Raw genomic sequence first — 20,206 nt, 5'->3', positions numbered from 1 at the left:
TCTAGAGTCTACAATGATTACAGTAATTATAGTAAATATTTTAAATCCTTGAGCATACGTATAATAAGTACAAGAGCATGTAACAGACCATACAACTAATGACAAAATTTGAAAGCCCAGATGTACAATTTAGATCTGAAATATACATACTAGATGTAATTTTTAAAATATAAATGGTAAATAGTAACATAAAGGATTAGAATGTTGTGGCATATTCACAATAGCTGAGACCAAACATTTGTGTTGTTCCATGTACTGAAATTTTCCTACTTATTTGTAACCTACACAGTCAAGGGTAACAGATACATGTACAACAACACATTAATTTTTATGGCTAAAAATAATTAGTATTGTAGCTTTGTTAGTTGTGGCATGTACTTTAATTATAACTACTTATTAGTTGTGCAACTCACTATTGTGAGTTTCAATAAGGTTCAAATACTAAACTCCATATTATCTACTATTATTTCCATGCTCTAATAACTCACCACAATGCATGTGTACATAATCAGACTTCTTTATACTAATGAAAATGTCCACCACAAACACAGCTTCAACACAATAGGTAAAGAAGAATGTAAAGTACCCCAAACCGCTTTTTCCATAAGTGATGCTGGAGTAGAAGTCAGAGTATGCCAGTTCGCACACATACCAGTTTGCCATTATCATTATAGACAGCAACATAACTCTTTCCCAAATGTACCAAAATCTGCTGTTAGGCAGTATAATCCATTCAGCCAAAAACCTGTAAATGTACGAGAGAGTCCCCACACAAGTATGCACATATGCATAATATATACATGTCCGTCTCAGCGAAAACCCATCTAGTTTGCACAAGCATACGTATTGAGAAAATCGAAATTTAAAAATAATTCGTAAAATTACGCATGCTACAAGAAAAAATATGTAAGTTTTTATCAGGCCAGTACTCGAAGAAGGAAGACTCAGATCGATTAACACTGTATACCATCTTATTCGTCTACTCATGGGGAGTTCAAAAATCTTTGTTTCATTTCTGTAGCCCCAATGGTTTACGTGTCACATGCGTTTGTTTACGAAGCAGTAGACGTAAACAAAATTATTGCTGTTTCTTCAACAAAACTGCCTTCATACACCTATATGCAAGTGACTGCAAGGCTAAAACTATACCTTGGTTGATCTGCCAATCCATGGTGAACGTTGTAAGCCAAATTCCAACTTTGTAGACTGATCGGAAGTTATGGCTGAGAATGCAAGCGCCTGTACTGTACTGTAGTATATTTATATTTTTAGTATAGTCACTGTACAAATCAATTTCCTTGTTCTTCCTACTTTCTAGCACTGTAATTCCAAAACTACTCACCACAGAAGGCTGAAACTTTGGTGAACCATTCCTTGGACAATGCAGATAATGTTGAGAATTTTTTTTTAAAACTTTGGAGGTTGTGTGAACTAGATGGGTTTTCGCTGAGATGGTCACATATGGTGGGTATAACTATATAAAAGTTAGCCTGTCTTCAGAAATAACAAAGTGATGAGCTACTTTTTACATTTACATACCAGGACCCTATACTACAGGTTTTTGCAATTGAATTCATCGCCTTTGCGATTGAATTCGTCCCGTTTGCAATTGAATTCGTCGGTATTGCAATTGAATTCGTCCCGTTTGCAATTGAATTCGTCGGTTTTGCAATTGAATTCGTCGGTTTTGCAGTTGAATTAGTCGGTTTTGCAATAGAATTCGTCGCGTTTGCATTACAATTCGTCATAAACAAAACGGCTCCAAGAAACCAACCCGTTCATTAAGAGATGTGTCCCGGATATATGAATACTAACTGGTAACTTTATTGTAGTTGTATTACTTTGATTGTGGGTTGTATGATGATCACGTGTGCTTATTAATGTTAAGAGTAGTGTGAACACGTGTTGCTGTCTATTCGAACGGTCGGGTTACAGCGTTTCCTCTCGCAACGAGACACCTTTAAGATTGATGCCGTAACCAGGATATTCATTCACAACAGGTACGCTACCGCTATACTAACATTGATGCCGTAACCAGGATATTCATTCACAACAGGTACGCTACCGCTATACTAACATTGGTGCTGTGACTGAAAGTGACCGATAAACCCGATGGACGAAGCTCAGCGTCTCCGTGTGAAGCGGCGTGGCCTTCGAGGAAGCATTACGAAGTTGATGGGGAAAGTTGAAGGCGTGTTTACCACTGAACTGGAAACCGTGAATACAGAATCTGTGCCGGAATCACGAAGAATACTAACGTCCACAACAGCAGAACAGCTGAAATCAAAACTCGCTCAGATAGCAGAACTTGATGAAGCCATTGCTAAAACCATTCAAGGAGAGGAAGACCTTGAAACGGAAATCTGTGACGCTGACACCTACCAGAGTAATGCGGAGCAACAGATAGCACTTTTGGTGGAATTTGTTAAGAAGGCCAGTCAGTTACCAAGAACACAACCCCCCACCCCCCCACCCTCAGAGGATGACCAACCACGTCTGATGTCTTCAGAGACAGTAGCAATACCAGATAATGAAGTGACCGCAGCTACACTATCCGAGACTGAAGTTGTCAAAAAGCCAGTTCACTCCAAAGCAGCTTCACCCACACAAGTGAGTGGTCACACAGTAGACACTAATGAACACAACAGAGGCATGCAACAGACCTACACAAGGCTTCCCAAATTGCCACTTCAAACCTTTGATGGCCAACCCCTACAGTGGCAATCATTTTGGGATTCATTTACTGCGGGAGTAGATTCAAACCCATGCCTCACTCCGGGCCAGAAGCTGAACTATTTGCGATCACAATTACAAGGAGATGCTGCACGTGTCATTGGTGGGTTCCCACTGTGTGACAAGAACTATAAACACTGTGTTACCTTGTTGAAGGAGAGGTATGGCCAAGAATATAAATTAGTGGACGCCCACATGGAAGCCATACTACATGTGTCAACACCATCAAATAGTTTGTCCAGTCTTCAAAGTTTTTACGACACATTGCAGAATCACATTAGAGCTCTTACAGCACTAGGCACCCCACCAGAAGACTATGGGCCTATGTTAACTAAAGTTGTACAGGGTAAACTACCATCTGACATCAAGATGCGTATGGCCCGTGACCACTATGACTCAAAGTGGACTCATGACACACTGCTAGATGGCATCTTGAAGGAAATCAGAATTTTTGAAGCTGGCCAACACGCAGGAAAGTTCAACGCTTCTAGAACAAGTCCCTTAACAACTACAGGCTCATTTCACACGGCCACGCAGAGGACCTCTCATTCTAAGAAGGCAGACACTGCTTGTGCGTTTTGCAAGGGTTCACACCGAACCAGTTTGTGCACCTCTGTTACTAGTGCCAAAGATCGACTTGCCATAGTACGAAGTGCTGGATTGTGTTTTAATTGCTTGGCTCGCCACAAGGTGTCCCAGTGCACATCGAAATTTAGTTGCAAACACTGCCACAAGAAACACCATACAAGCCTCTGCCAAGCCATAACCACTACTAAGGAACCAACACAGTCAGTCCAGCCTCCTACAGACAAGCCAGCCACTGATGGGACTACCAGTCAGACAGAAACCAGTTCACCTCCCAATCAGACAACCAATATTACAACACCTACTGGTCAGTACACTACTGTGACATCCCCACCTTTGTCTGCATTACATACCAGTATTTGCCTTCTGAAGACAGCCATTGCAGACATCTCAGCTGGCATTACAACTGTCGAAGGACATATCCTTTTCGATGAAGGAGCCCAACGATCTTTCATTACTGAAGAACTTGCTGATACTCTCCAACTTCAGCCAACCAGACATGAAGTTATCGCAGTATCCACCTTTGGTGCACAAGTCTCCACACCGAAGAAGTTTGCTGTTGCAACAATTCGTATCCATACGATGAATGGTGGCCAGATTCCTGTCTCCGTCCTTGTCGTGCCGAAGCTAGCAGCTCCAGTTCGCAACTCCATTCGTGCTCACCTGAATCACCTTCCCTACCTTAGTGGACTCACATTAGCTCATCCAGTTACTAGCGATGAGAATTTTCGCATTTCGGTTCTCATCGGAGCTGATCATTACTGGGAGTTCATTGAAGATCAAGTAGTACGCGGTGATGGTCCAACTGCAGTCAAGTCACGACTGGGATATCTACTCTCGGGGCCACTCCCAGTATCTCAGTCAGTTGAGACCACCAGTCTCCATATTTCAGCACTCTCCTGCATCACTCATTCAGAAGAAGTTCCACTTAACACCTTGTGGCAAATAGAGTCTATGGGCACAACACCAGTGGCACAAGATCCAGATGCTAATTTCATGCAGGAATACATGGCAACGAAGATCACCTCACAACCAGATGGAGCCTATAGCCTTAAGTTTCCGTGGAAGAATGCCCATCCTCCACTCCCTACTAACTATGCTGTATGTGCTCGCAGAACCAGGTCTATGGCCCAACGTTTATCGAAGACACCACACCTTTTACAGCTGTACAATGCTATCATCACAGACCAGGAAACAAGAGGATTCATTGAAAGAGTCAATCATCATTGTGAGCAAGGCTCAGTTCATTACATCCCACACCACCCCGTCAGAAAGGAGTCCTCCACCACCCCCATACGCATTGTGTACGATTGCAGCTGTAAACAATCATCTGATTCTCCGAGCCTAAACGATTGTCTTCATCCTGGGCCACCGTTTCTCAACGACCTTGGGGGAATCCTCCTTCGCTTTAGGCAACACAGTGTGGCATTCTCTTCTGATATTGAAAAGGCTTTTTTGCAAGTACACCTGGACATTGAGGATAGAGACTTCACCAGGTTCCTTTGGCTCTCTGACCCAACTGATACTAACAGTTCATTTGCGACCTTCAGATTCAAAGTTGTGTTATTTGGGGCCACCTGCTCCCCGTTCATGCTCAGTGCCACTCTTACCTACCACCTGATGCAGAGTAATACCAGTGTATCTAAAGACCTCCTTCGAAATTTGTATGTTGACAATGTGGTCTCTGGCTGCCAAACAGAGACCGAATCCCTGGATTACTTCATGTCATCAAGGTCCATATTAGGCAGTGCCACCTTTAATCTACGCTCATGGGCCTCCAACTGTGCTCAGCTCAGAATTGCAGCCGAAGATCACAAAGTTGCTGAAAAGGACAACCCTGTCAAAGTGCTTGGCCTGTGGTGGGATACACAATCTGATCTCATCTACCCATCACCCAAACCTGATGTCAGTTCCTTTATTGCCGCTAGCACTAAGCGAGAGATTCTGAAATGGGCCTCTACCATTTTTGATCCGTTGGGATTCATTACTCCTGTCACTATCTCAACGAAGATATTCTTACGTAACCTGTGGCAACAAGAAATAGGCTGGGATACAAAGCTGACTGATGAGCTTTACACAACGTGGTCGAAGATTTCATTTGATGTCACTCAAGCTACTACAATATCATTTCCTCGACAGTGTACCCCCCTGCCACCAACATCGGACATAACAACACTACACATTTTTGCAGATGCTAGCCCTCAGGCATACGGAGCAGTTGTATACATGCTACAGGGCACACACTCTACCATTGTAATGTCAAAGTCTAGAGCAGCTCCCCTAAGACCACACTCCCTTCCTAGACTGGAATTAATGGCAGCAGTTGTCGCTTCACGACTATGCTCCTTTGTTGTCAAATCACTTCATACCACCTTTAGAGTTTGTCTCTGGTCAGATAGTCAGATAGTTTTGTCATGGATCTACAGTGATAAGAAGCTGAAACCATTTGTTAGCAACCGCGTAGCTGAGATACGATCCGTATCTACAACTTGGAGATACTGTCCATCTGCAGATAATCCTGCCGATCTGTTGACCAGAGGCATAACAGCCGATCAACTCTGCAATTCAAACAAGTGGATTCATGGTCCATCATGGCTGCTTTCGCCAACTCAGTGGCCTACCTGGGAACGTTTTGAAGTTCTCCACATACAGGAGGCAGCAGCTGAATTAGAAGAAGAGACTGACACTGTCCCTACTGACAATTCAACAGTTGGCATCCACCTTATCATTGATTTCAACAAGTTTAGCAGACTGACCAAGCTTATCACAGTAACTGCTTATGTCCGTCGATTTATTACCAACTGTCGAAGACATGACAACACAAGGGAAACAGGCCCTCTGACAGTACCAGAATTGACACAGGCTAAACTACACTGGATACGCCAAGTGCAGTGCTTGACCTTTCATGAGGAGATTGTAACCTTGAAGCTGAAGAGTCGTCGCTCACCCCTAATACGCCAGTTGAGATTGTTCCTTGACGATGACAATTTAGTGCGCTGTGGCGGGCGCATACACAATGCACCCCTTTCAGAGCTAGCAAGATTTCCATATCTCCTCCCTTCACGTCATTATTTCACTGAACTTGTCATAAGGAATGCCCACATACTGAACCTTCACGGTGGAGTCAGTGCAACTCTCACAATGTTACGACAGACATATTGGATACCATCAGCTCGTCAGCGTATCAAGACAATAATAAGGAAATGTGTTATTTGCAGGAAAACATCAGGGAAACCCTATGCTATGCCAGAGCCACCTCCACTAGTGAAGTCAAGAGTTAGTGAAACACATCCATTTCAAGTAACGGGCGTTGATTTCACTGGAGCACTGTTTGTACGGACTCCTAATGGTGAACACAAAGTTTACATATGTCTCTTTACATGTGCTGTGTCTCGCGCCATTCACCTGGAAATTGTTTCAGACCTAACCGTGGAAAGTTTCCTCTACGCCTTTCGTCGGTTTGCAGGGAGACGATCCGTACCCAGGCTTTTACTTTCAGACAATGGCTCTACCTTTTTGGCCGCCGCGGAGGAACTGAAGACTCTATTCCAATCAGTGGAATTGTCAGAGGCCCTTGCACAGAGGGGGACTGAGTGGAGATTTATCCCGAAACGTGCTCCATGGTTTGGAGGTTTTTGGGAGCGTTTAATAGGCTTAACAAAGACATCACTGAAGAAGACTTTGGGCAGGACATATGCCACACTAGAAAGCCTCCAAACCATTGTGGTGGAAATCGAAGCACATCTCAATGACCGCCCTTTGACATACGTGTCATCTGATATTGGTGACCCTGAACCAATTACCCCGTCTCATCTACTCCACGGTAGAAGAATTGCCACACTGCCACACTCTGCAGCTGAGGATGAAGTCCAGGACCCTAACTTTGGAGACACGTCAGAAGTTAAGCGTAGAGCTACGAAGCAAGCTCACATCATCAAACACTTCCAGAGTCGCTGGAAGAATGAGTATCTTACAGCTTTGAGGGAAGCATACAGAGCGCGTGGTAGTAACACTCAACAAGTAAAGATAGGAGATGTTGTGTTAATTCACGATGATTCGCCAAGAATTAACTGGAGGATGGCAGTGATCGAGTCTGTGAACAAAGGAAAGGATGGAGTAATTCGCTATGTGAACCTCCGTACCACAACCGGGAGAACTAATCGTCCGATCACCCGTTTATACCCTCTCGAAGTGACTGCAGAACAGACAAGTACAAATGTACAGAGTGACCTTAACTCAGAGCGACCTCTAACTGATGTTCCCACTCGTCGACCAGTGCGAGAAGCTGCAAGGAAGGGACAGCAACTAATGAAGCAGTGGACAACGTCCTTACGTGCCCCCCCCGGAGGATGTCCCGGATATATGAATACTAACTGGTAACTTTATTGTAGTTGTATTACTTTGATTGTGGGTTGTATGATGATCACGTGTGCTTATTAATGTTAAGAGTAGTGTGAACACGTGTTGCTGTCTATTCGAACGGTCGGGTTACAGCGTTTCCTCTCGCAACGAGACACCTTTAAGATTGATGCCGTAACCAGGATATTCATTCACAACAGGTACGCTACTGCTATACTAACAAGATGAACTATTTATGCCATGGAGAGTTACACTTGAGACACTAGAAGGTAATTGAAGCTGGTAGTACGCGAAGTTGATAGCTGTCTGACAAATTAATTAACTTGCTTGCGAGTGACCACACCCATCGCGAATGGCGTAGTAGAGTTTGGGATGTTGCTGGATAGGCTGTAGAGGAAGAATTATTGCCTTATAAAGAGTTGTTTACTACTGTTGTACTTGAACAAGTTCTTGTAGCAGCTGCTACATCATGTTTTCGTGTTTGCTCCAGCTGCCATTCTTGTTACGGATGAATTTAACTGCAAAAGCGACGAATTCAATTGCAAAAGCGACGAATTCAATTGCAAACGGGCCAAATTCAATTGCAAAACCGACGAATTCAATTGCAAACGGGACGAATTCAATTGCAACAGCGACGAACTCAATTGCAAACGGGACGAATTCAATTGCAAAGTCGCCGAATTCAATTGCAAAAACCTGTAATATTTACTCAGTATAGTTAATTTGATTACTAAATGCCAATTAATGCAATTGAATGAATCAAATCAATTAAGAGTATTTTAATTGTTGATTTTAAAATGAAGTAGGGATCTATGCAATAAAAAGTGAAACAAGAGATGAATGATGGTATTACAGCTAGTGCATAAACGAATGCTAGAATTGAGCATTCGAATGTTTGAATGAAAAACTGCAAATTATTCTAATGTTTCTAATATTTAAAACCCACAGTCAAAGTTTTTTATTTATTGAATCTAACGAGTAAGACCTATTGTTGTGAGGATTCTAGAATCCTCACAACAATAGGTCTTACTCCCTAGATTCAATATTCTATGCACATACTTGTTGAAGTACTCTTTGTTATAGACAGTAAAGTAATTAAACCTGGCGCCTGTCGTATTTTCAGCTGCACGTGACCTAATTATATACACTGGGCACCCACCTACAGGATTCGAATGTTATGAATTTGTATTCAAATGCTCCCAAACGAACGAACCTTTGAATTTTAGAACATTCATTTATGCACTAATTACAGCATAGCTCGGTGGGAAAGTCCCTACTTTGGCATTGAACAAAATAATTGTTATAGCTAAATGTGCCAAAATAGGCCATCGAGCTATGCTGTAATACCATCATTCATCTCTTGTTTCACTACTTTTTATTGCATAGATCCCTACTTCATTTTTAAATTAACAATTTTTAAAATACTAGTTTGTTTAGTTTTTTTTTGTTGTAGCACAGCTAGCTACAGTGTACAGTGTAACTTGTGACTGCTCTATTACAATATCATACATGACTGTTGTATTAGAGTATTTAGAGTCAGCCAAGGGGTGTGCAGCTAGCTAGACCAATAATGGGTGAGGTCATCTTGTTTTCTGTTAAGTAAATAGCTGAACTGTTAAGAGGTGTGGTCTCCATACTCTATTGCTATTAATCCACCAAGATCTTTATTTGATGAGTGTGATCGTGAACCTATCGCGAACAGGATCCCAATTGCGAAGTTACAGATATCTAGCTATTATACCTCTTATAGTAGCGCTGGGACTGAAGCACTTCTGAAATCCAGCTCTGAATTAATTCTGTGGCATCTAAATATGCTGCTGAGTGCTGAAAGAAAGTGCTGATATGGAAAATTAATTCCTCGATATGGTTTTGTTGGATGAAGAAGACAAGCAGCCTGATTGAAGATAAAAGAAAAGACAAGGCCCACAGGGCACACACTTATCGGAACCCCAAAATGCAGATCCCACTGGTGAGTTTGTTATTGTGGCGTAAAATGGTGGCCATGCACTGCTTTCATTGGCCTCTAGCCTTGCAACTGTGGCAGTGAAGCAGTGAGACTAAAATTCAAGTTTTGGCAGCTTTTTTTTCTAATGCTGTATTATATATTATATGACCTCATAAATATGATTTTTGTTGTGTAAGATGTCTCTAGGATGAGGTGGAATTTTGGGCGGCATGCAAAATTTTTGGGGCAATCCCTACTTAGACAGTACTACTGTACCATTAGATAATCATGTGTTTGAATTGGTTACTATTATGGAGTATACACACTAGGCCTGAGCCTATTATGCTTTTAAATTGTCTATTATGCTTTTAAATTGTCTATTATGCTTTTGAGCAATGCTCTCCTATTATGCTCAAAATTATGTCCAGTTGTGTTCCATTAAGGTTACGGGATACTGAGCAACTGTCAAACAAAAATTTTATTACATAATTAAGGCGGGCTTGGTGTTGTTGTGTTGTGTATCAGCTGGTAACAGGCTTAAATTGTTGGGAGAATCATAGCGTGCTGACTGGACAGGTACAAGGTACATGTAACAGTACAAGATAACATAGAAACAACACACTTAGCAACTGGCGCACCTGTAAGCACATGCGTAGTTTTAGTTTTGTTGACTAACAGCGATATTTTCCTGAACCAAAAATCAGGACTGCCAAACTAGTTGTTAACATTTTGTATAAACAGACTACTAGTTTGGCTTCTTGTCTAGGTCCTGACGGAGCCATTTGTTAGAAATAATGTTTCTAGTGCTTGTGATATCAATTAAAAAATTAATTTTGTGACCACAGTGTCTTGCTTTAGGCCATATTGTAGTCATATTTCAGCAACTATACACAATATTCACAAATCCTCTTGTCAGTCCCTCACAAGTGATGTTCTTCAAATCTTAGAATTGTTAGTAAGTTCTCATGTTTCTTCATTGGTCTGATTTTTGGTTCATAGTTTTCACTGATTGGCATGGGGACAACTCATGTTTCCATAACAACATTTGAATTCCATGTCGATTAATGAGAAGTCAAGAATGCATAGATATTTGATAACAATGCATTAAGAAAAATCAACCCTTAATCATGAAAAACGATTGATAGTATACATGTGGGGTTTACAGTATCCCGTAACCTTAAGGGTGCTCTGTACAGTTCATACAAGGCTTCCCAAAACATAGTCTGTTTTGCACTAAAAGAAATATTGTGGTCACTTAAGTAGTCTGTGACACGTTGACGCATTTTAGTACCTGTAAATTAGGTATCCCATAGCAACAAGCACACGAATTTTGCTATTCTACACCCTATCACTTAAATTAGAACTACTCCGTCATTTTTAATCCAATAGACATGAAACTTTCACACAAGCTACTTTAGCAATTTTGTCAAAGAAGAGCATTTGCCATTTAGAAATAGCAAGTCCAGATGATGAATAACATGGAAGTAAAGAAAAGGATTTCTGGGAGTGTCAACCCAAAAGATAAATATGTGATTATTGAGAAGCTAAGACAAAAATAAAAATGCACAATGGTTTCTGCTGTTTAGCATAGTGTATCATAAAAGTATCAAGGCTCTTGTGCATAAACTGTAGGACTAGTTCTAGTATAAAGGGAAAAACTGTAACTCATGTTCTAAAGCAAATTTAGCAGTTAGGTTTGGACTAAACTGTGTACTAGTGTTAGATCATGTCCAGTAAAAAAGTACAGCACATTTGCTAAAACCATTTGTAAGTTATAGAACAAATTAAATTTCATGGGAAGCCATATAAGCGGACTGTACAGAGCACCCTTAAGCTCCAAATATGCTGATATAAAGTTGTGTCTTGACTGCTCTATTTGACATCTAATGCATCTGAATTTTCTATTAGGATATTTCAACATGCGGTGACTGTTCTATTAGAGTATATCGATCTTTAACTAATCTTTTCTTCACAGCGTAGCTGTAAATCTCATTTTTACGAGTTTGCACACTATCCCATTCCACATTACGCAAAATAGGCAGAGTTTCAGCCTCTCTGATAACCACAGCACAAAAATTGTGCCTATTATGCTGGTATTATGCTCTATGCTTTTGCCTATCTATTACGCCCCAAATTATGCTGGCATAATCGGCACAGGCCCAATACACACAAAATGTACACACACGTGCACACGCACGCATGCATGCACACACACATAAAGACGTATCTCCTTAGCTGTATTATACTTCTACTATATACAAATTCTTTAACCAATACTAGCAGCTACACAGTGCAGGATAGTGTATTTTCATGACAGCCACACCCACTGTGCAAAATAAGATGTTATAATATATAGCTCCTGTAATCATACAAAGCCTGTAAGCCAATAGCATGAGTTATTGTCCCAGTAAAAGTTTTCTGAGGCAGGATGCATCATGAAAGTGGTTTATAAGAACACTTACCTATCCAGGTACATGACTTACACAGTAAATAGCCTTTCTTCATAGAATAAAAGCACAAAACTTTTTGCTTACATGATTGTGGATAACACACACATGTATGCAAACAGACATATGATTTTTTACAAACCAATGGCACGCTTGCAAAATGGATAAGATAAGTAGAAAATATGGCAAGGGGGTATAGTAGCTATGGTACCATATCACTGATGAATGTTCCTACGGTTTCTCAGCCAGACGTTACTGTGCTAAGGACTGGTGCCTCGCTTAACGAAAGAGACCCTGCTGAGTTGAAGATACCAGAATTTAATAGATGGCTGCAATGTATAGCAGCTTCTGTGTGAGGGAATAAAAAGGACTTGATTCAACAGTAAATAAATAGCATGATGGTAAATAAGCATAAGGAAAAGATACACCTATCAAATCAAGATTGCTATTATCTAATAGAGCAGTCAGTGTTTTACCAGATACCTATAATTCTAATAGATCTAACCAGGACACTTAAACCTGATTTCAGCCACCCAGGCCAGTTCTTTATGCATCTTTAATTGTGACCAGATTTGCAAAAAGGTACCATTTACACCCACAAAATTTGACCCATATTTTCAACTTTGAAGCTTCATATCATTTTTATCATGTCATATAATTGCCTGAAATTTTCCATAAGCATAGCTACAGTATCTGCCTACATGTTGATACTAAGAGCAAGTTAATCAGTATATGGAGTCAAATGTTACCATTTTGTTTGCTGGTATGTAAAATGTGTGGAAAAGGTACCTTTTCGCAAATCTGGTCACAATTTCTTATTTACTTCTAAACTTGTGTGTACTGTAATTATTAGTATACAAATGCTATTACAGGGTCAAAGCATACATACAGTATGGGATAGTGTGACAACTTGGTGGATCCTGATGGTAATGCAGACAGATTCTCCAGTTGTTCAATAATTACAGACACTAAAGGTCCTAGAGCTTGGAAAAATCTCAGAGACATATTTCAAAATCCTTCAGAGATCCCAATCTTTGCTAACGCACAAGTTGTCAATTATTTTGCTGCAAGAACTGCTACCGATGGTTTAGAAGCAAATGATTTTAAATTAGTTAGTAGACTAACGCTGCAATGTATCTTTTCGATGTGGTCCAGTACAAAAAATATGAGTTGCATTTTCACAAAATCATTTGTTTATATCTGCTACATGTCTTCCTGAAATGAGAAGATGTTGCGTATAACATCATAATCAGTTTGCATTAAATGAAATGGGAGATTTTATCAGCTGCACGTGGAGGACATGGACCAATTGCATCTTGTAAACACATTGGAGCTTTGTGTTACGCATTTAGTAATTTTTGTGAACATGATGTTGTTCCAGAATTTTAAATTGCACAGAAAAATACTGTGAGTGGAACCTAGCTACCTCGTCCCCAGAAACTGAAGCCCATTCAAGCAAAGAAAGGTGACTTGCTTGTTATAAAGAGGATCCCCTGTAACTATGATCCTTGTCCCATTAATATGCGTGAAGTAAACTTAACAGCCATTGATGTCTTGAGGGCTGACTTGTTATCAATGCTACATTCATCTGCATTTTCAACAATCCTTTGTAGCTGATGTTAGATGAGCCCTACATGATCATACCTATTCACGGCCAGTAACAGATGAAATTGATGATGCAGAGCAGCCAATTGCTATACAGAGTGCTAGTGTGCCCTGCCCTTTCAGCGATGAAGAGCTGCAAATAAGGTGTGATTGTATCACTAGATGAATAAAAAATTGGAAATTTTAAAATAGGAATAGGGATCACTGAAAAAAGCCACAAAACAAGAAGGGATCGCTGGGGTGGTAATGTAAACCACAAATCCCTATTTTGACTCTGTCATGAATCTTTACTCACATGCTCTGCCATTTTGAGGTGAGTCAAAATAGGGATTTGTGGTTTGCATTACCACCCCAGCGATCCCTTCTTGTTTTGTGGCTTATTTCAGCGATCCCTATTCCCATTTTAAAATTTCCAATTTTTTATTCATCTAGTTTGTGTACTTTTTATTAATTCAGTAATGGATTATGAAGAAGACTGTGGTGAATAGTGTAATTTTGCATTCTGCATAGTAATGCTGTCAACGTTTCAGTACAAACATGAAACTGATCAAATTGCAAAGTGCATACAGACTGAGAGGTCTCCCAATATGAGCTACAATTTACATTACTGGTGCCTTTAATAGCTGTCAAATTCAGTGTAAGGATTGTTGTTATACAATTGACTGTATTATTAGAGTATTTACATGACTGCTCTATTAGAGTATTTAATCTTTTAATCTTTAATCTGGATAACCCGCCCACGTACAATAATCACGGAGCGAAAAAACCATCTTGCAACAAAGTCATCAGCCCAGATTAAGCTTCCTGGCCTATACTGAGTTTAATAAAGACAGATTCTATTAGCCACAAGTAGCGCACACCAAAAAACTTAACTCTGAGTGCATCTTATATGGCTTCTCGAGCGTAATGGAGTTTTGGGAAGAAGAAACGGCCCGGTTTGGGCTGTTTCCATCCGAAAACGAAATCAAAAATAAGTCATGGACACGCAAAATGATCCATTCAGCAAGCCTTGCTACTTTTTATCCCAGGATTCTCCTTGTAAACTTCGCTATGCCTGTGAAAGAATAATAATAATAATATTATGAATAATAATAATAATATGAACAAACGGGCATATTTCAGTTTTGTCTGAAATACACATACTGTTTCCTTTTCACTTGATACTTACTAGTGGACCTATACTCATTGCAAATAACCACCAGAGGGTTGTTTTGAGTTGAAGGATGCTTTTCAAGGTGGTTTTTAGGTGTGCGTTCTATTAGGATTTTTGCAAAAAAAACATGGGCGATCCCTATTATGAACCCACTACCGTGGTTCATGATAAGTCATCTGACCATGTCTCCAGACACCAGAAGAACAGTAGAGTTCCACACAAGGGAGCAGTCTAGTTGTGATCTGTGGTACCAAGTATGCTATCCTAGAAATACTGCTTCAAAATATGGATCTATATTAACTCAGCAAACTAGAACTCCAGCCCTGTTGAAGAGCAAATCCTGTTCTAAATTTCTAGGGAAAAGAAAACAAAGCACAAGCACGTGAGAAATACTTAAGGTACAGTTTATGAGTCACCATAGTATATCTGTTCGTAAATGAGGATTCTATGTACACCCCAATAAAGGATGGCTAGGAGCATCACCTGATGGCATAGTATTTGATACCACCTACACTTCACAAGGGTTACTAGAAATCAAGTGTCCATAGGATTTTACTGTTCAAGAAGCATGCAAGGATAATTCATTTTATTGTTTCTTAGATGACACTAGCATCCCATTGATTGAAGCCCAACCACCAATACTACCACCAAATTCAATAATACAACTATACATGTGTGGTAGGTAGTGAGTTCTCTTGGTGTGATTTTTGTGTTTGAACACCAAATGACATTACTGTAGAGAGAATAGCACCCAGCTCTAAGTGGCAAAAAGATAATCTAAGTACCTCGCATTCAAGACTACTTTTATAAACCAAGAGTTATTTTTTTGTAATATTACATTATGTACATAATGATGACCAAAAGTTTGTCAATACAGCAGTTACAAAAACATTTGGTTACATATGTCAGATAATGAATGTGGAAGTACCGTATCATTTAATATGGTAGTTTTTATCCTCTCCATGGCCCGCTTTGCATGTTTATATAGAGAGGCAATTCGACAAGCCTTAACCAACTCTAGTTATTTCTTTCCTTTTACAAATGGAGGATAATTCAGTCTAACAAATGTAACAACAATTTGTAATTCCAAATGGCTACAAGAACACTTCTCTTTAGCTACTGCTCTCTTTAATTCTCGTAACTAACTGTCTGCTGCCTGAGGCCCGCACATGCACAAGCAGACTATACAATACATACATACATAACATGTAAAACGTTACTGAATCAGTTCATTACACACTTAATGGAGTCAAAAATCACCCTGAATGTCAAATCCCCTGTCTGTCACTACTGTATCACCTGGCTCAGTTAATTTTAGTATACCACTTTGCCTCATACGTAAGTCTGATATAGATCCAGCATATAAATGTGATTGCTCCTGATGGAGAAATTCCGATTAATACTTTGGTGTTATGATATTTGCAATCTGAGAAAGTTACTTGTAGAAGATCAGGTTAGGATATAAACCAAAAAAGACCTTAGGCATAGTGCTTTGAACAATTGGTTATAGTGGTATCTTTAGGTAGAGAAAGTTAATCCATGTTGTAAAACTTCTGGACATGGTTGAAATAGATACCTCAAAATAATCAGCTACATATTGCTTTAAAAGGCCATAATGTAATCAAACTAATACAATGAAAAATTTCTTGATTTGGTATAAGAGCTCTTGAACATCAATTTCCTTTACTACATAGTGATACTAGATTCCAATATATTAATTTATTTACAGCAGGCCCAAGAAACTTGTAACATGTTTCTAATGAAGAAGTACTTGAGAATCCTGTGTTAAAAAGCTTGCTTTGGCATCAGTACACAATAAGTTGTCTAGTGAGAATCTAGCAGCTTGCAGTTGCATACATAGTTTCCTTTGCCTTCAGTAATTCGAGCTCCTTCATTAAATGTGTGCAGTCCTCAGAAGCTAAGGCAATGTTCATTCTTGTCTACTTCTTCAATGACAGCCAGCTCCTTGACTACTTCCAAACGCCTTCTCAAAACTCATCTTTCTTGTGGTATGGTCACCTGCATAGCCACCTTAAGAAACTTCAAAGTTGGATATTCATCTTTTCTCAGACGGCAATTTTTAGAGTTCACAAAATGTTTACTACAAATGCAAGAATTGCTGTTTCAATGGCAAATTTTTCTCCCTATTTTGTGAATTCAAATATGTAGCAAGACCTTTGATGTCAATGGCAAACAGTGAAATGCGTAAGTCCACTCTTTTATCAGACAAATTACTACATCCTAAAACCACACAATAATTTAGCATTTTCAGTACTCGAGTGACAATACCACCACAGCTACTGCACCCCCTTGCTGTATTTTCTAATTATCTCATTATCCGTTTTGCAAACGTGCCATTTCAGGAAACCAGGCATACACCCACTGCCAAACCATTGAATCCAAAACAAAACGAGAATACGTATATTAATTAAACAGGGAGAGAGAGAGAAACGGAACATGCAACATAGTTATAAAAAGTATTAATTGTACATAAATAACACATTAATAGCACTTACGTAATCAATTTCCTTAGCTTGTTGACCTACACAGAAGCACCATTTTGTTGTTACTGTAATATACAAAACTAAGCACATACATTAAGCAAGGAATCCTCTTGTGAAGTCTTGATGTCATTCGGTACATTTTCAATGCTTTCTCTACCAGGACTAGCACATACGTACATACATACATACAGTAAAATACGTAAATGTATAGTACATTTTAAAAAGATTAATTTAAAAATGAAGTAGGGATCCAAGCAATAAAAAGTAGTGAAACAAGAGATGAATGATGGTATTACAGCATAGCTCTGTGAGAAAATCCCTATATTGGCATGTGATAACAATATTTTTGTTCAGTGCCAAAGTAGGGATTTTACCACTGAGCTATGCTGTAATACCATCATTCATCTCTTGTTTCACTACTTTTATCATTTGGACCCCTACTTTATTTAATTTTTAAATGTAGTTTGTTTAGTTTTTTTGCTATATACAACATACGTAGCTGTGATATAACAAAAAAGTTAACAAGCTAGTACAATTAAAAATTATTAACAGTAGGTTCCAGCTATATATGAATGATGATAGCTATTACAGCATAGCTATGTGGGAAAGTAACAATGTAGGGAAATGTAAGGATTTTCCCATATACGTAGCTATGTTGTAATAGCTACCATCATTCTTTGACAATGGCATTCAGAGAATGCTTCGATATTTGCTAAGTATGCAGGGTTGTTCAAATTTTGACAATCAAATTGCATACTTTGTGGGTTACTTAAAAAATTCCAGTTACAGGGGCCATTGCTAAATATCCACCTCGGTGATTACTACATCATTCCTTTGGGGTTTGTTTATCCACTGAAGAATAATATCTGCAGGTCTTACCTTAAGTTGAACTATTGTTTCACTACTTTTCATTGCTAGAACCCTACTTCGTTTTTAAATTTAAAATTTTCAGTGTTGGGCCGTTACTTTTATATTAACATATTACTGCCACTGTAATGAAACACATTACATGTATAATATATACAGACTGTATTACATATTACACAATGTATAAAGGTACTTCTTGCGTAATAATGTTACAATAATACACTGGTGAAGTAACACATTACTGACGTTAGTGCTTCATTACATAATATTATTACAGTAATGAGCTAGCTTTAGTAATGCGTTAGTACTTTGTTAGATAATAATATTATGGTAACACGCTAGATATGTAAGTAATAATATTACATAATGCTTTACAATTAAGTAATGCATTACTTATATAATGCTTTACAAAAGTAATGCATTAGTCCAACACTGATCATTTTTGATTACACTAGTATATACGTATATGTACCACTCTGCGTGGGAAGTTCAAAGGCACCGCCAGTGCCATAATTTGTATATTGCACTGCTGCAGACCGCAGCGAGTGCATTATAACTTATAACGCACTGGTTGCGGTTTTGCAGACCACAACGAGTGCATTATAATGCACTGACTGCGGTTTTGTGCAGCATAGCACAAGTGTCGGTGGCGAAGACCACTACGACACCTCACCTAATAGGTGGAAAGACACTTCACAGATCACTAGAATTCTTTTATAGCCCGACATGTAAAGGTCGATTGTGGGCCATAACGTCACCAATACATATAATGTTTACAAGCAGCCAATGGCGATCGAAAAAGCCAACGCGGGTGGCCACAACTCTAGTCTACATATATATATATATATAAACGTACTTATACACCTTACTAGTCTGGTGCCATCTTAGCCCAGATTAAACTGTAGTCCACTTCGACAATGACTCAATAAAACAAATATATTCTAAATAATACTAACCTTTACGTTCGATTGTGGGAACCAGTTTTGTCATGCCACCAGATTCGAGTTTAACCAGTATGAATAGTAAGAATTAGACTAGTATCGTTTAGTAGTTAGGTTTAGTTTACTTAAACCGTCTATTTAGCTGCTTTTTTTCGCTCGAGAGAATCACTATGGTGATTAGTCTGGTGCTTAGTCTATATGGCACACTGGCACGCTGGCACGCTGGCATGCTGAGCACTACATGATGAGAGTCGAACAGCAAATGCAGGTTAGTGATATAACCCATAGTGTACTAGCTTTCAATATCTCAGGTGGCTGCAGTACTGCAGGGGGAACGTCATCGCAACGTCTGGCTTGGTTACCCACAATCGTTGTTAGAAACCTGGCCTTTATAAGTGTTACAGCTGTCTTGTGAGACTCTCCCCACCTATTAGGTGAGTGGTACATAACAGTTATACAACGTGCACTCGTGCTCTGCCTGTATAAACGCACTTGCCTTCGGGCCTAACGGCCCTCAGGCTCGTGCGTTTATATCAGGCAGAGCACTCGTGGCCGTTGTATAACTATATAATACACCTACAGTTGTAACACACAAACTGTCAAATGTATTGTACCTGTTGGAATTACTTTGGGCACCTTCCTCAGCAACAGAGCTGTAGTGGTTAAAAGCTCTGTCTAAGCGATCTTGAATTTGAATTTTCAGGTGATCAGCAACTAAAAAAAAACAGATACATTGTTACTGCAGGAATAGCATGTATGTCATATAATATGCCTAACATGAAATTCTGATAACATTATTATACATACAATACCTTCTGGGTAAAAGAAGTAAGCCCTCTTCAGTGATTGACGGCTGAGAACAAACAGCTCACAATTTGTCACAGACTTAACCACAGCAGTGGATCGCACAGAATAAATCAAACTAACCTGAGGAATTATGGATAATAAAATGCCTGCAAATTCAATGTACAGTGGGAATTTTATTTTTAACTGAGGAAGCCCTTGTTTCAAAAATAAATTCCCAAAACCTATTGTTCTTTGAAAATACATTCCTATATTTGAATGAA

The 20,206-nt window shown here is 39.3% G+C and overlaps 2 protein-coding genes across 4 annotated transcripts in view; one reads left to right on the top strand and one right to left on the bottom strand.

Annotated features, from left to right (window-relative positions):
- LOC136249247 (uncharacterized) overlaps positions 1–20,206 on the bottom strand; it is a 112,806-nt gene that overhangs the window by 79,483 nt on the left and 13,117 nt on the right. For 2 of the 3 annotated variants that reach the window (XM_066041210.1, XM_066041212.1), the window contains exons 9-13: positions 19,952–20,066; positions 19,754–19,853; positions 17,424–17,493; positions 17,344–17,369; positions 489–745 (exon numbers count right to left, since the gene is read on the bottom strand). In XM_066041210.1, the coding sequence (XP_065897282.1) occupies positions 489–745; positions 17,344–17,369; positions 17,424–17,493; positions 19,754–19,853; positions 19,952–20,066 (568 nt within the window). The remainder of the gene's footprint in view (positions 1–488; positions 746–17,343; positions 17,370–17,423; positions 17,494–19,753; positions 19,854–19,951; positions 20,067–20,206) is intronic. The other variant, XM_066041211.1, reaches the window with a different exon arrangement.
- LOC136251574 (uncharacterized) overlaps positions 1,801–20,206 on the top strand; it is a 212,436-nt gene continuing 194,030 nt past the window's right edge. The window contains exons 1-2 of the mRNA XM_066044038.1: positions 1,801–2,000; positions 2,057–7,877. Coding sequence (XP_065900110.1) covers positions 2,113–7,698 — 5,586 coding nt within the window. The 5' untranslated portion in view covers positions 1,801–2,000; positions 2,057–2,112 and the 3' untranslated portion in view covers positions 7,699–7,877. The remainder of the gene's footprint in view (positions 2,001–2,056; positions 7,878–20,206) is intronic.

The sequence above is a fragment of the Dysidea avara genome, chromosome 3 (genome assembly GCF_963678975.1).
Source record: "Dysidea avara chromosome 3, odDysAvar1.4, whole genome shotgun sequence".
NCBI lineage: Eukaryota > Metazoa > Porifera > Demospongiae > Dictyoceratida > Dysideidae > Dysidea > Dysidea avara.
The sequence above is the reverse complement of the archived record's forward strand: the minus strand, read 5'-3'. Positions and strand labels throughout refer to the sequence as shown.